Source organism: Haliotis rufescens, unplaced genomic scaffold (genome assembly GCF_023055435.1).
Source record: "Haliotis rufescens isolate VD_foot unplaced genomic scaffold, xgHalRufe1.0.p SCAF_13, whole genome shotgun sequence".
Classification (NCBI taxonomy): Eukaryota; Metazoa; Mollusca; class Gastropoda; order Lepetellida; family Haliotidae; genus Haliotis; species Haliotis rufescens.
This window is the reverse complement of record NW_025963813.1, coordinates 39,558,778-39,574,583: the sequence shown is the minus strand read 5'-3', so window position 1 is coordinate 39,574,583 and position 15,806 is coordinate 39,558,778. Positions and strand designations below refer to the sequence as shown.

Genomic DNA, 15,806 nt, shown 5'->3' with positions numbered 1-15,806 from the left:
TGGTCATCATCACCTTCCTCCTCCTCCTCCTCCTCATCATCATCATCACCCTCCTCTTTCTCCTCCTCCTCATCATCACCCTCCTCTTCCTCCTCCTCCTCCTCCTCCTCCTCCTCATCATCACCCTCCTCTTCCTGCTCCTCCTCATCATCATCCTCATCATCATCACCCTCCTAATCATCATCACCATCCTTGTCCTCCTCCTCCTCATCATCATCATCACCCTCGTCTTCCTCCTCCTTCTATTCGTGATCATCATCACCTTCCTCCTCATCCTCCTCCTCATTATCATCACCCTCCTCTTCCTCTTCCTCCTCCTCCTCTTACTCATGATCATCAACACCTTCCTCCTCATCATCATCATCAGCCACCTCTTCCTCCTCCTTCTTGCCCTCCTCCCCCTCATCACCTTCCTCCCCTACTCTTCCTCCTCCTCATCATCATCACCCTCCTCTTCCTCATCCTCCTCATGATCATCACCTTCCTCCTCCTCATCATCATCATCATCAGCATCATCACCTGCCTCTTCGTCATCCTTATCATCATCATCAACCTCCTTTTCCTCCTCCTCATCATCATCACCATCCTTCTCCTCCTCCTCATCATCACCTTCCTCATCATCACCATTATCCTCACCCTCCTGCACCACCTCCTCTATACTGAGCATGAAGTAGGCCATCGGCCCACACAGCTTAAGTTACAATGCAGCCAAGATAATGCAAGTAGAGTGTAAGCTAGTGACTTAGGAGTAACACCGCTATCTAACACGGCAAATATGTGATGAAACTGACAGCATGTAGATACTTAGTAATTTAGTGAAACCTAAAATGACGGTCACAACACCAAATACCATAACCTTGGTGATTCGTGGATTCAAAACCACGGCAATCAAACTCTTCACACATGCTCGTGTCATTAAAACCACAACTCATACACACACACACACACACACACACACACACACACACACACACACACACACACACACACACACACACACACACACACACACACTCACACAGGCGCACGATGTTTAGACCCATTTTACCTCACCTCACATTTTAAGGCTTATACGCATATTTGAAACCATTCAGTAGCTTAATTCACAATCCACTGTCATGTGTCGCCGTCGCATATTACACGTCATCACATGATACGAAGCGGGTTCGAACCCCGCTGGCAACATGTTTTCCGACCAAATTTGAAATTTCACTCGAATGCCCCCCCCCCCCCCCCCCCCCAAAAAAAAAGGTCCCGTGTATTCGAAGCGTAAATTATTGTTTGAAATGTTGGTTCAAAATAATGACAACTGATTGTGCATTCCTGAAAAAATAAAGGCGCGTTTAAACAATAGATAATGTAAGGTGTGTGTTTTAATTGGTGAATCAAAATGTTCGGAAGTAAAACATATGGTTATTTAGAAGGTTTTTAAAGTATGGAAACACCATATTGTAAGCAATTGTGGTACATGTTACCAAGAGTGATGGTTATACAGCACATGTATCCTTTCGTGTTGTACTCTTCACAACTGACAAGTGCTAATAATGAATTTGTTCCATTTTAATTTATTTTTGTCCAAGTGGTGAGACAATGACACTGACTGAACTATTGACACTTGCAAACGTTTCTGGTATGGCAAGATAAGTGGTGTCATGTCCAGTTCATCACGATTGTAGGGCCTTAGGCGCCGCGATTCGCTAAGCAGAGTTGCGTCCCTTGGCACGCCAGTTAAAAGATACTGGTGTGTCACCCAAATGTGTTTTCTGTCGAATGGCATTCTGAAGATGTTGGTTAACAGAACGTCTTAACACATTCCTCTTGGTTATTTGCATCACGCAAGCCATTTTTGAAACACGCTGTTTGTCTAAATATCAGTTAGATGTGTTTAGAGTGTTTTTTCAGATTTTATTGTCCATTGTATGTCAACGCACGTCCAACAGAAGGTTCAGGTACACTAACTATCAATTTAAAAGCCACAAACATAACGTGTTGGTGAACAGTTTATTACTGCTTTTATCCTGACAGGACACTTGTTCAATTATCCGATAATGGGGCCATGGCTTTGTGATTTGCATGCTGCTATGTTGGCGTCTGGAATGATGATGAACCCAAAGGAGTGCGGAGGCACTACAATCGTCCCAGTTCCCAAAGATTTTGGCAAAATGTGTGGTATTTGGTTGTTGACAAGTTCCAATGTTTTGCCATTGACCTCTACTTTTCTGAAAAAAGAGGTTGCAAAGGTTATTTTGGTATGAAGGTTAAGTATTGATCACCCGTTGACCTAACAACCGTTGCCTAACTTGTACTGCCACTATTGTATATGTGCACAAGTTTGTAAGTTCAAGTTCGTCTTAAGTTACTTAGTATAGTCTTGGAGTTAGTCGTGTTTGCCAAGGTTAGTTTTCCACCTGTCAGTTCGGACCATTGCTCAAATACCGTTCGCGTGTCTGGTTCAGATTGAATGCAGCAAAATCATCAAATGCTTACCCTCTTCTGTTATATCTGCTACTTCAGAGACAACATATGTCTCACTATTATCCGCTGCATTTGACAACAATGCCAAGGAACCAGTTATACAAGAACTGACCCATGGCCTTGTGAAACTTGAACCAAAGACAAAATCCTTACACTGAATGGTTGAGAGGAAACCTATTATATACAAACTTTGACTTCAAGTCTCCTCCCTCAGGAGTCAGCCAGAATATGTCCACGTTTTTGCCGTGCGCCTCTGATATGGCTAGAGTTACGTGGTCTCCATGCAAGTTAAGACCATACACTGTGATACTGCCAGGCTTGTAGTGGTACACGCTGGAACATTAACAGAAGATATGACAACATTAAAAGCGAATGCAAGAGAAAAATCTCTCGAAATCTAGCCATTTGATTTGACACGACTTTCATTAAAAACATGCTTGTCATTGAAGAAGTGAGTGAGTTAGTATGAGTTTACATCTCTTTTAGCAATATTCCATCAATATGACGGTGGTGGATTGCAGAAATGGACTTCACACATTTGAGCCATATGGGTAATCAAACTCGGGTCTTTGGCGTGACGAGCGAACGCTTTATCCATGACGTTTCCATGGTTGGTAATGGTTGATCTAACGTCACATCTCGTCACGTTGCATTTGCTCTCTTCACACTCACCGTTACCATACTGAGATTACCTTGCGCGAACAGGATTGTCACATAAACAAACTATTACAACAATATACATCATTGTAACTTGTGAACTTGAAACAAAATAGCCATTACATAAGTCAATGGATAACCGTACATTCAGATCGTTACGTCATGTGTATCTCTACTCACAGCATTACTGTTCAGTGACATGCTGACAATATTCTGCACATTAAAGTTTTAAACGTGTGGGTTTTGTTTAAATAAAACTGTTGTGGTTACACTGACTTTTTATTATTCTGGTTGTTTCTCATGTGATGTCCTTTAAAAGGGACGGTATGTTTCACTCTCACCTCTATCCGAGGTCTACATTTTGTATTTGTCCATAATCTGCAAGGTGGACAACGTATGTGTGTACAGACAGGTTGTGAATTTAACATGCTGAAACAACTCACTTGTTCAGCTTTGTACAGTGGGCATACAGTCGGAGGTCAGAAGATGTGGATGGAACATCAAATACTTTGTTGCCAACAAGTCTCTTGTAAAGAAGCGTCAACCAGTAGTCCTGCCAAAAGAGGTTATGATGTGTGTCCATATGAGAAAGACACTGTTGGTGTTCATGTTATTTTCTGCCAGTGTAAGCAGTAAAATGTGTCTGGACGTGCAAACTGATGGTTGATAGTCGGAATGGGAATTTGTATAAGACAAATTACTGAGCCTGGCCACCTAATATGCAAAGCAGGCGGAACAGGTGATTTATAATGACTTGGAATTCCCACAAAGGAAAATACATGAATGGATGAGTTCAGTTTAACGCTACTTACAAATACGATATGTCAGTAATATTAATTTTGGGTGAAAAAATAAAATGGTGCAGGTCAACTTTGGTGAAACACATAAGCACGGGTATCGTGCTAACAAATCTAGTAACGTAATCAGGGTGAACCCAGGATTCGAATCGAGGATCAATGGTTTCTGGTAAGCCTAAGGGACACAACTCTGTACAGCAAAATGCTGGGCCTCAGTCGAATGGGTCACATTTGAAAACAGACAACAGACAATGAATATATTCATGAACACAGAGACAAAGAGACATTCGACAAAATGACATTGTTAAAACACTGAGATAACCGACGTTCACGCACAGGATTAGGGTCATAGTTGTCGTCAAGAAGTGCATAATTTCCACCAAAGAATGCCTGGCGCATAACCCCTTTTAGACCATATTTTGCTGATACACCCAGTTTATCGAGCCACCTGAAAATGTGATATGACAGATGTTATTAATGAATTATATGAGCCGTTCTCAATGCTCAACTTGTTTCAAGGCAAATCAACGTGAATAATTTTCACTGGTCCCATTGATCTCAAGATCATATTTAAGAACACACGAGCTTCAACATTAGACATTTTCAGAGCGAAAGGAATTACAATTCTTTCTCGTTATAACCAGTTTCAATTGACCTTAAACAGCAATCATCACCCTCTAACCAGCACGAAGAGGCAACTTGCATTTAAATCAACGCATGCTGGCATTCCAAGAAGATGCTCTGGCTGAAATTGTTATGTTGTATTTAAATTAAAGAAACTTATTTAGAACACTTTCAACTTTAGCACAAATTCATTTGGACACTGAAACTGAAACGTAGACATCCTCACAGGTTGCCTGCCACATATCTGTCAGCAATGCCAGGAGTGCCACCCCCATAACCGGACGATGTCTCCCCTAGCCACGCCACCAGACCATGATGACTTCGGACTGTATTCATCACTGAGTGTAGGGTAGATGTAAGGCGATTCATTATAGAATACTTAGAAAAGTCTTCCAGCTTGGCGGTGCGTCCATTAAAGTAATATCTGAAAAGAGTAAGCTAATTGTACAGGGAATTTTTTTAACCACGTGTACAAAAAAAGGATGACATCCAGCTGAACAAAGTGTTCGTTTCTGAATTTGGTCCGCTTATTTGATATTATATCCAATGAAATGAAAGTAGTTAATGTTGAGTGGGAAACGACAAACGCAAAGAAAAAATCATTTCTTGACCCATGGGCATTTTGTCTCTAAATGTGGTGACCACATATATGTAGTTACATATACACCTCTACCTTTAACGGTTCAAGACAATTTGTCACAAGTTAAAGCACGTGTCATCTAGAATTTACCGAAGAAACAATATTTGACATGCTGGATAGCATAGATTGCATCTATGTGAAAAAGTAGGCAACCGCATGTATATCAACTGCGCTCTTTTCTATGTTGATCTGTTACCTTATTCAGATCATCAACATCACAACATGGGCACTTTAGCCAAGAAGTTAAAAACCTATGCTTCTTGTTCATCGATGATATGTTGTCCATCACTTATGGCCAACTTACCGATTACCTTCGAGCAATATTAAAGCATTACATCACATTACTATTTGGCAGTGATTTCTAAACACATGCTTTTGATATAGTAGCAATCGTAAATGAAACGGACTGTGCATTTAGCAGAGATGTCTTATGATTAGAAAAAGGGATGTGTTGCTTTTATTTTAAAACAGAGCCCCAAAAAGTATTTACATTATTTTTCAGACAATCCAGCCTGTCTAGTGAACGAATTTTGCTGGGAAAATCTGAGGTCAAAAAAGTATTTGCAGTATTTTCTGACAATGGTCAAGAACAAATGGTTGACCTCGAAGCTCAACACAGTGAACAGTTATCTATTAAATCTAATTCTGCATATACCCCCACACGGTGTACAGCCACTACTGTCCTATGGCCACTACTGTGCTACTTCTACCTAATATTTCAACGTGTCGGTGTTTTTGGAGTTTCTTTAGACTGTAATCAACGACCCTTTAGTGTTACACGTGGCATGAAAACTGTATGGTAGCCCAGGCCTTGAAGGAAGGTACTCACTGATGGAAGGTCAAGACGTTAATGACACCAGCTCCACCATGAGACAGGAAGCTGGAAATGCAAAGTCACATTGGACAAATGTTCATCGAAGATAACTATAATGAACCAGGGCATCACTTGTGCATTACCATGTCAGCTTCTTTGACTGAAGTGACTCAGATGAATCCTTCGAGAAAAAGTGAGGCGCTTTCAAAACTTGAAAGATAATCAAGGCGAACATGGGATTTTAACATCATAATTATACAGGAAGCCGGAATTTGAACATCATAATTACACAGGAAGCCACACTGTACACAACATCGTGGCGTCTTAGGCGACTGGGCCACCTATGCCCCTTTTAGGTTCTGGAATCGATGCTTCGTTTAAGATTTTGAAATAATAACAGCAGCACAAAGTATGCATAGATTCGGTTCAATTTCAGTCAGAAAATCCAGACAGCTTATTTTTTCCCTGCTGCATAGGGTAAACGATGTTTATTATCCATACTTTTTTATGAACGTGTCTTTATAACCGGCGGTATCAGGTCCAATGATGAGACTGGATTTATAGACCGTTCCTTGCAGAACTTGCTTCAGTTCCATGAAGTCGCGACCCAGCTGAGCCTCACTGATAGTAGCATTACGTCGGTTATACAAGTTCGGTTCTTCATGAAACATACGTAAAATGATAATACATATGTCAAGCATGATAACAAAAAAATATCTACACACACACGAGTATCAAGTTCGATAAAATGTTTCACATATGAATAAAAACATAATGAATGTAAGAATGGATTATTGTTTTCTGAAGTCACGTATACCTCATACTGCATATAGAGATCGCAAAAATACCATATAGTTATTCATGTATTAAGAGGAATGACACCATAGTTTTATGAGTCCAGTGACGGTCAACGTAGGAAGCATATAATGCCGTATTTATATGTCTTATTTGTTATGTGACCGTGGGCTGGATACAATGACATCTGGATTATGGAAACTAATTAATAATGATTATTATACGAATATTTGCGTCATACTGATTTCACGAATTCGAATCACGAATTTCCGAGCAAGAGCGAGGATAATACATGAATTCTTACACGAGTTTCGTAAAGTCAGTATGACACATATGAGTGTAATAATTTATATTTATTACCCACTATTTATTTATCCTTTTGCGCTTCTCTTTAGACAAATGCACTGATCACCACTGCTGTTCTAGAACACCTACATGTGTTAGCCTTTTTCGGCTGTTGTCATTTATAGTGTGACGTTATTCATACCTTACGTCACAATGACATTCAAATGACGTGAACAATGCCTTTTGGATTCCGGAAACAATACACTGGTGTGCGAGAAGTGATATTTGACCTAGTGCACATACGATTTGTATTAACTCGGTTATTTATAATCCTGTAGGTAATAAATACATTATGAGCCACATCCCATGGAGGTACGGTGTAAAGACATGCATTGATCCAAATTGTCCAGCATGGCAATAGATCGCATCATAAACACAAATAAGTGCAGATTTTTGGGACGTCTTCTACTCAGAATGCCCAAAGATATGTCATCTATGTCTGGTTAATGCTACGTCTATATGCTTTCAAGCTTACCATTTCCCAGTTCAATCCCTGCAAGAGGATACCCTTTGTCAGAGGAATATTTTAGCAACTGCTTTGCATCTGATGGGTTCCACTTTGTTCCATCACGCAGCAGCAGGTTGAGGCTAAACACCAGTTTCAGCCCCGTATTGTGAATAAACTCGTTGAATGCATCCCAGTTGTTAGCTGAAAATATGTTTCAAATGATCCGTTTTGGTTCAGTTATTACATGTTTAGTACTTTCTCAAACCACAAAGGTATAAACATATTGAATAGCTACTTATGGACGAAGGTTTGTTAATAAAGAAATCCGTCAGTCGCTGGTTCAGAAGACGCAGTTGAAACCCGTGTATCGAGGTACCTTTCCCTGTCAATCGCCCGGGTTAGGGAATGTCTGGGACTAACGAATCTCAGACAGAAGTAAGGTTCTTTAAACACATGTGAGCGTCAGTAGTAATGCCTGGCAGATGGGGTTACGAGATTCAAGGGGCCTGGGTGAATAATGTATAACTGTACCATGAAACACATAACCAAATCATTTACCCCTACAGGTACGATATAACCGGTACTACACAAGAACTCTTCTTGGGCAATCAGTAGAACAGAAACAGTGATCATACCAAAAAGGTTATTCCAAAAGAATAAATTATTTTTAGACATGGAATGTTTTGTATTGTTTAGCCAGGTCTTTTTAATTAGGTTTTCCTTCTGGTGACAAATACACCAAGGGAGATATAAGAATCGTATAATATACTGCTATCACCTTGGAGATGATACTGTAGCGAAGTGTCTAGGTTGCGATTCGGGTCAAACACCAAGCGATCCCCTGATGTTCCTCCAACTCGCACATACCCTGGCGCTAAGGCTTTTCCAAGAGCCAACAGTTTGGGCGACCTGTTATAAAAGGTTCTTTTATATAAACTTACATTCATATATGAGACTGCTATAACCATTTTCAACAAACTTTATTCATCTAGCAGACAATACCACCCGTAACATCTTGGATATGAAACTAGAAGCTGAAGATGCATTCTCCAGTTTATAATATCATCATTCCCTTGATAATGCCCATGACGTATTCGGCTGTGTTGAAGGAGTCACGCTTAACGCCACTTTCAAGAGCATTCAGGTGGTAATACGGCCTGTCAGCTTGATGTGCGAGGAAAGCCCGAGGTCATGCATTTTTTAAAAGTTGACCACTTTGGTGAAATCAGCGACCATTGGTATGATGCTAAGAAACCCAGCAACATTATCTGGGCGAATCTGGGTACCGAGACCACAATCATATGTTTCTGACACGGTTAAGAGACTGTAAGTAAGCGAAGTCTTCAGTGAAGGTGATAATTGGAATTGATTTCTGTCATTCGGTTGTCAAGGATAAGCTAGACACAACATAAATCAGTGACAAAACTGAATTCACAAAACATTTGTTGACAGATTCTGCTGACTCTGAACCCGTGAAGATTCCGGTGTAGAATAGGTCTTCAGCAACTCATGCTTGCCTTAAAACGTGACTAAGCTTATCGTAAAAGGCGGCTAACGGGAACGGGTGGTAAGGCTCGCCGACTTGGGTGAAGCACGTTATCAATCCCAATTGCGTTGATCGATGCTCATGATATTAATCACTGGATTGTCTGGTCCAGACTCGATTATTTACAGACTGCCGTCATATAGCTGGAATATTTCTGAGTGCGGCGTTGAACAACAAACCAACTAACCAAAATCTGCTGACTCTGAAAATACATATATTTGGTCTATTCGTTTCCCGACAAGGATTTTTTTCACTTATCCGAAATGAACAATTTTCGTTGCAAACAAATCACATAGTTATACAAATGTTATGATGTATACCTGATATTTGGGGTCGTCAGGTTGGATTTCAGTTGACCGCTTTCCATGGTGATACCAACAAACATATCATCAATTTCCTGTAGGACGTGGTCGACTTTTACCGTGATATCTTCTGTGTGCATGGACACAGTGAACGGTTGTATCCAAGCCAACCCTAACAACCACAATATGGTTACATCTCGAAACATTCTGACTGTCACTACATGTAGAAGCATAATGTCGCTTATCACTGTTTCAAAGCTAAATACTACTTAACGTGAAGAGGTCAGCTGTGGTGTTGGAAGAGACCAGGTGTTGCCAAGCCGTGCCAACAGATAACGAAATTTTGACACGAGTATTCAGCAACTTTCATGCTTTCATGTCATGATCAGGTTCGTGTGTGCCTGTTTCGGTATCTACGTTGCAGTTATATTCCTGTGCAGCACATGACTCATCATCTGATTCTCTGTCCTTCAGCTTCAAGGATTGGCTTGTGAAACATCATGTTTGGCGTTCGTCAACTAAATCTGTCACGATTTTAAAAAAGGTAACTCATTACATAACGTTAAAGTTCAACTCGTGCACTTTTAAAATTTAGGAGATAAACAGATGCATGCCTTGTCGTTAAATGGCGATGATACACTTAAGACAGCTGTGAACCAGATTAATTTGCACAAAGTGAATAAGGGACCGATATCTGGTAGGGCTGAGAGTGGATGTGTGGGTGGGGGTGTAGGGGGTGTGGAATTTTGTCGCAAAAAGGATAATGCTTTCATTAGTTAAGTATCTGATGGAATTTTGTCGCCAAAATTGATTTGATTGTGCAACTGTAGCGTTGATATATATATATATATATACATTTATATATATATATATATATATATATATATATATATATATATATATATATATATCAACTCTAAAGTATTCATAAGATTCCCTGTTATTGCAACGAACCTAAAAGATGAAGGATATATTTAGGGGTTTTACGAAAAGCTCCCCCAAAACGGATGACGATCATGCATTAACGTGTTATGTTATTAGGAAATATTTTCGTTATTATTTATTTTTATTTCATAACAATTGTGTCAGTGAATATTGTATTTATTCGTATTTCAATACTTTTAATTAAAAACACGAGTAGATAATTCTCAAGTTGCAATAGGAAACAATTCCTAAATCACGACAGTATTAATGCCGACAAGAATATATGCCATCATTCTAGTAATCGTTTCCTTTAAATAATTGGGACCTTTCTTGAAACTGTACGTGTTGTGTGTCGTTACCGGTTCCACTTATTGTATGCGCAGCATGTTATGCCCGTTTGCAGACAACTGTAGACAGGAGTCGAGTTTAAGATATTCGTACATCCACCGTTGAAGATTTCAATCTTAGCTTAGATCGGTTTGTGCAAGTGAAATAGGACAATTGTATGGTGATTATAAAGTCAACAGTAGCCGCCTAAGATCGATTGTAACTAAGATTGTTCTGTGCAAATGGGCCCTGGGTTTCCATTCAGGCAACTGTCCTTGGCAAATACAAACTGAGGTTTCACGTAGCCTCCAATGAATTTTGTCAATGCTTGTTGTATCAACCAATACTGTCAACGTTTTACTTCCTGGTGAGATACAAACGCCTATATCACGATCTTACTATAAATAAGACTTGTAAGCAAGAATGTTTCCTTCCTGCCACTCAGCGTTGTCGAGACATGTAACGATTCATGCAAAAATAGTTATGAATGTGCTGGGGCTCTCAATGCTTAGGCACACATATCATGCGCTTTATATCAGATATGGACCAATTTTGTTCCTTTACTACTACCATGCATATCAAAACGCCAAGTGGCAGTCACGCTCGTGGACCATCATGCAAATAATCCGCTCGAAATGGGGCGACAAATGCATAGCCAAACTCTAAAAAATGTTTGAGCACTAACAATGACCAGGTGTTCAGGACACTGATCAGTATGTCCACGGTATCCAGCCATCTGTGCAGCTGTATCAATTGAATTGCTTTGCTTTGGAGGCTCTCAATGTATAATATACTTATTCGTCTGTCTGACGCCATTTGCAACTCCCGACGCCGTTGCAGTCAGAGTGATCTGTAACACCGTCGACTATGTTGTGATTCTATGTTGTATTGCATTGAGTACTTGTGTGGCGAGGCCAGCGCCAAGGGAGGAAACAATGACAGCAGAAATACGGAATGGTAAGAAAATTAGATTTTATTTATTAGGTTAGATTTATCTGTTCTTGTACCAGTTATTCGTAATATTCATCACTCTCCTCATCGTCATCGTCATCCTCTCCTCCTCATTCTCCTCCTCCTCCTCCTCCTCATCATCATCCTCTTCCTACCTCCTCCTCCTTCACATCATCATCATCATTTCCCCCATTCTCCTCGTCATCATCATCCTCTCCTCCTCATCATCATCATCATCCTCTTCCAACCTCCTCCTCCTTCACATCATCATCATCATTCCCCCCATTCTCCTCGTCGTCATCATCATCATCATCATCATCATCATCATCATCATCACCCTCCTCAACTTCATCATCATCCTCTCCTCCTCCTCCTCCTCATCGTCATCATCCTCTTCCTCCTCCTCATCATCATCATTATCATCGTCTACTTCCTCCTCCTCCTCATCATCATCATCATCACCCTTCTCATCATCATCATCATCATCACACTCCTCCTCCTCCTCCTCATCATCACCCTTCTCATCATCATCATCACACTCCTCCTCATCATCATCATCATCAAGGGGGCACGGGTGGCCCAGTCGTCTAAAGCGCCGCGATTTGCTGTGCAGAGTTGCGTCCCTAGGGCATGCCAGAAACCTATGATTGTGGGTTCGAATTCCGGTTCACCCCGATTATGTTTCAAGGTTTGTCTGGACCATACCCGTGCTCGTGGGTTTCACCGAAGTGGTAAGGTCTGAGACCTGCATCACTTCGGCCTTTCCTCCCACATTAAGCTGACATGCCGTGATATATTGTTAAAAGCGGGATTGACCCAACTCACCCACCCACTCACTCACTTATCATCACCATCCTCTTCCTCCTCCTCCACATCATCAATATCATCATCATCATCATCATCTCCTCCTCCTTCTCGTCCTCATCATTTCCCCCACTTTCGTCGTCGTCATCGTCGTCGTCGTCGTCATCATCATCATCATCATCATCATCATCATCATCATCATCATCATCATCATCATCATCACCATCATCGTCGTCGTCGTCGTCATCATCATTCACATCATCATCTTTATCACTCTCCTCATCAGCATGATGATCCTTTCCTCCTCCTCCTCCTTCTCATCATCCTCTCCTCCACCTCCTCCGACATCATCATAATTTCCCCAAATCTCCTCGTCGTCATCATCATCATCATCATCATCATCATCATCACCCTCCTCATCGTCATCATCATCCTCTCCTCCTCCTCCTCCTCCTCCTCATCATCATCATCATCCTCATTCTCCTCCTTGTCATCATCATCATCATGACCCTTATCATCATCATCACTCTCCCCTTTCTCCTCCTCCTCATCATCATCACACTCCTCCTCCTCCTCATCATCATCATCATCAGCATCTCCCTTTTCCTCATCATCATCATCACCCCTCCTCCTCATTATCATCATCACCCTTCTCCTCCTCCTTCTCATCATTTCCCCATTCTCCTCATCACCCCCTCCTTATCGTCATCATCATCCTCTCCTCCTCCTCCTCAACATCATCCTCTTCCTCCTCCTCGTCATCATCATCATCATCATCATCATCATGATCATTATCCTCTCCTCCTCCTCCTTCTCATCATCATTATGCCCCCATTCTCCTCGTCGTCGTCATCATCATCATCATAATCGCCCTCCTAATTGTCATCATCATCCTCTCCTCCTCCTTCTCCTCCTCCTTCTTCTCCTCCTCATCATCATCCTCTTTCTCCTCCTTGTCATCATCATCATCATAAACCTTATCATCATCATCATCATCCTCTTCCTCCTCATCATCATCATCATTATCATCGTCTTCCTCCTCCTCCTCCTCCTCCTCCTCCTCATCATCATCATCACCCTTATCATCATCATCATAAACCTTATCATCATCATCATCATCATCATCACCCACCTCTTCCTCCTCCTCCTCATCATCATTATCATCGTCTTCCTCCTCCTCCTCATCATCATTATCATCGTCTTCCTCCTCCTCCTCCTCCTCCTCCTCATCATCATCATCATCACCCTCATCATCATCATCATCATCATCATCATCACCCTCCTCTTCCTTCCCCTCCTCATCATTATCATCCTCTTCCTCCTCCTCCTCCTCTTCGTTATCATCATCATCACCCTTCTCATCATCATCATTATCATCATCATCATCATCATCACACTCCTCCTCCTCCTCATCATCATCATCATCATCAGCATCACCCTTCTCTTTATCATCTTCACACTCCTCCTCATCATCATCATCAAGGGGGCATGGGTGGCCCAGTCGTCTGAAGCGCCGCGATTCCCTGTGCAGAGTTGTATCCCTTGGGCACGCCTGAAACCTATGATTGTTGATTCAAATCCCGGTTCGCCCCGATTATGTTTCTAGGTTAGTCAGCACCATACCCATGCTCGTGGGTTTCGCGGAATTCGAAGTGGTAAACGTCTGAGACCTGCATCACTTCGGGCTTTCTTCCCACATTAAGCTGACACGCCGTGATATAATGTTAAAAGCGGCAACAAACCAAACTCACTCACCCACTCACTCACTCATCATCATCATCACCCTTCTCCTTATCATCATCATCACCTTTCTCCTCATGATCATCCCCCTTCTCATCATCATCCTCTTCCTCCTCCTCATTATCATCATCACCCTTCCCCTCATCATCATCGCCCTCTCATCATCATCACCCTTCTCATCATCATCATCATCATCCTTTTCCTCCTCCTCCTCCTCATCATCATCATCAACATAATCATCAGCATCACACTCGTCCTCCTCCTCCTCGTCGTCATCATCATCATCATCATCATCACCCTCCTCCTTTTCATCATCATCCTCTTCCTTCTCCTCATAATCATCACCATCCTCTTCCTCCTCCTCCACCTCTTCATCATAATCATCATCACCCTCCTCATTATCATCACCCTCCTCCACCTCCTGTTGAATCAGCATAGACGTAGGCCATCAGCCAACACAGCTTAAGTTACAATGCAGCCAAGATATTGAAAGTAGCGTGTATGCTAGTGACTTAGGACTAACACCGCTATTTAACACGACAAATATATGATGAAACTGACAGCATGTAGATACTTAGTAATTTAGTGAAACCTAAAATGACGGTCACAACACCAAGTAACATAACTTGGGTGATTCGTGGATTCAAAACCACGACAATCAAACTCTTCACACATGCTCGTGTCATTAAAACCACAACACACAACACACACACACACACACACACACACACACACACACACACACACACACACACACACACACACACACACACACACACACACACACACACACACACACACAAATGTTCGGAAGTAATAGATATGGTTATTTAGAAGGTTTTTAAAAGGGTGGAAACACCTCGAAAACGATCATATTGTAAGCAATTGTGGCACATGTTACCAAGAGTGATGGTTATACAGCACATGCATCCTTCATGTTGTACTCTTCACAACTGACAAGTGCTAATAATGTATTTGTCCCATTTTAATTTATTTTTGTCAAAGTGGTGAGACAGTGACACTGACTGAACTACTGACACGTGCAAACGTTTCTGGTATGGCAAGATATGTGGTGTCATGTCCAGTTCATCATGATTGTAGGGCGCACAGGTTGCCCAGTCGTCTAAGGCGTCGAGATTCGCTGAGCAGAGTTGTGTCCCTTGGACAAGCCAGAAATTGTGAGTTCGAATCCCGGTTCGCCCCGATTATGTTTCTAGCTTTGTCAGCACCATACCTGTGCTCGTGGGTTTCACCCAAGTGGTAAACATCTGATACCTGCATCAGTCATGCTTTCCTCCCACATTTCCCATGGATTTCCTCGTCGCAAACATCTATGTTAAATTTGAGGATAAGACATGTAGATATGTCCAAATGTGAGGCATGATGACTGATGCAATTACCCTATTTGACTTGTACCGTATGTTCCTATGTCTTTCTGGAGAACAATTTACTTGCCTTTGCACGTGTTTGTGATAGTGTGACATGTTGGACAGGATACGATGACTGTTTCGTGAATACTTGGTATAACCACCATTTGATATTTCATTTTTTATTTCATAAACATATGTTCATGATGTAGTCGGGAACGTAAAATGAACTCTGCTAATAGCTGATTTC

The 15,806-nt window shown here is 41.5% G+C and overlaps 1 protein-coding gene across 1 annotated transcript; it reads right to left on the bottom strand.

Annotated features, from left to right (window-relative positions):
- Positions 1-1,987: 1,987 nt before the first annotated feature.
- Positions 1,988-9,687, bottom strand: LOC124116523 (heparanase-like). Its single transcript, XM_046477881.2, has 10 exons — positions 9,462-9,687; positions 8,374-8,504; positions 7,623-7,796; positions 6,509-6,665; positions 6,023-6,073; positions 4,780-4,977; positions 4,266-4,377; positions 3,576-3,685; positions 2,665-2,808; positions 1,988-2,219 (listed from the first exon to the last, which is right to left on the bottom strand). Exons 1-10 carry the CDS (start codon positions 9,674-9,676, stop codon positions 2,039-2,041), a joined length of 1,473 nt encoding a protein of 490 aa, XP_046333837.2. The 5' UTR covers positions 9,677-9,687; the 3' UTR covers positions 1,988-2,038.
- Positions 9,688-15,806: the final 6,119 nt, after the last annotated feature.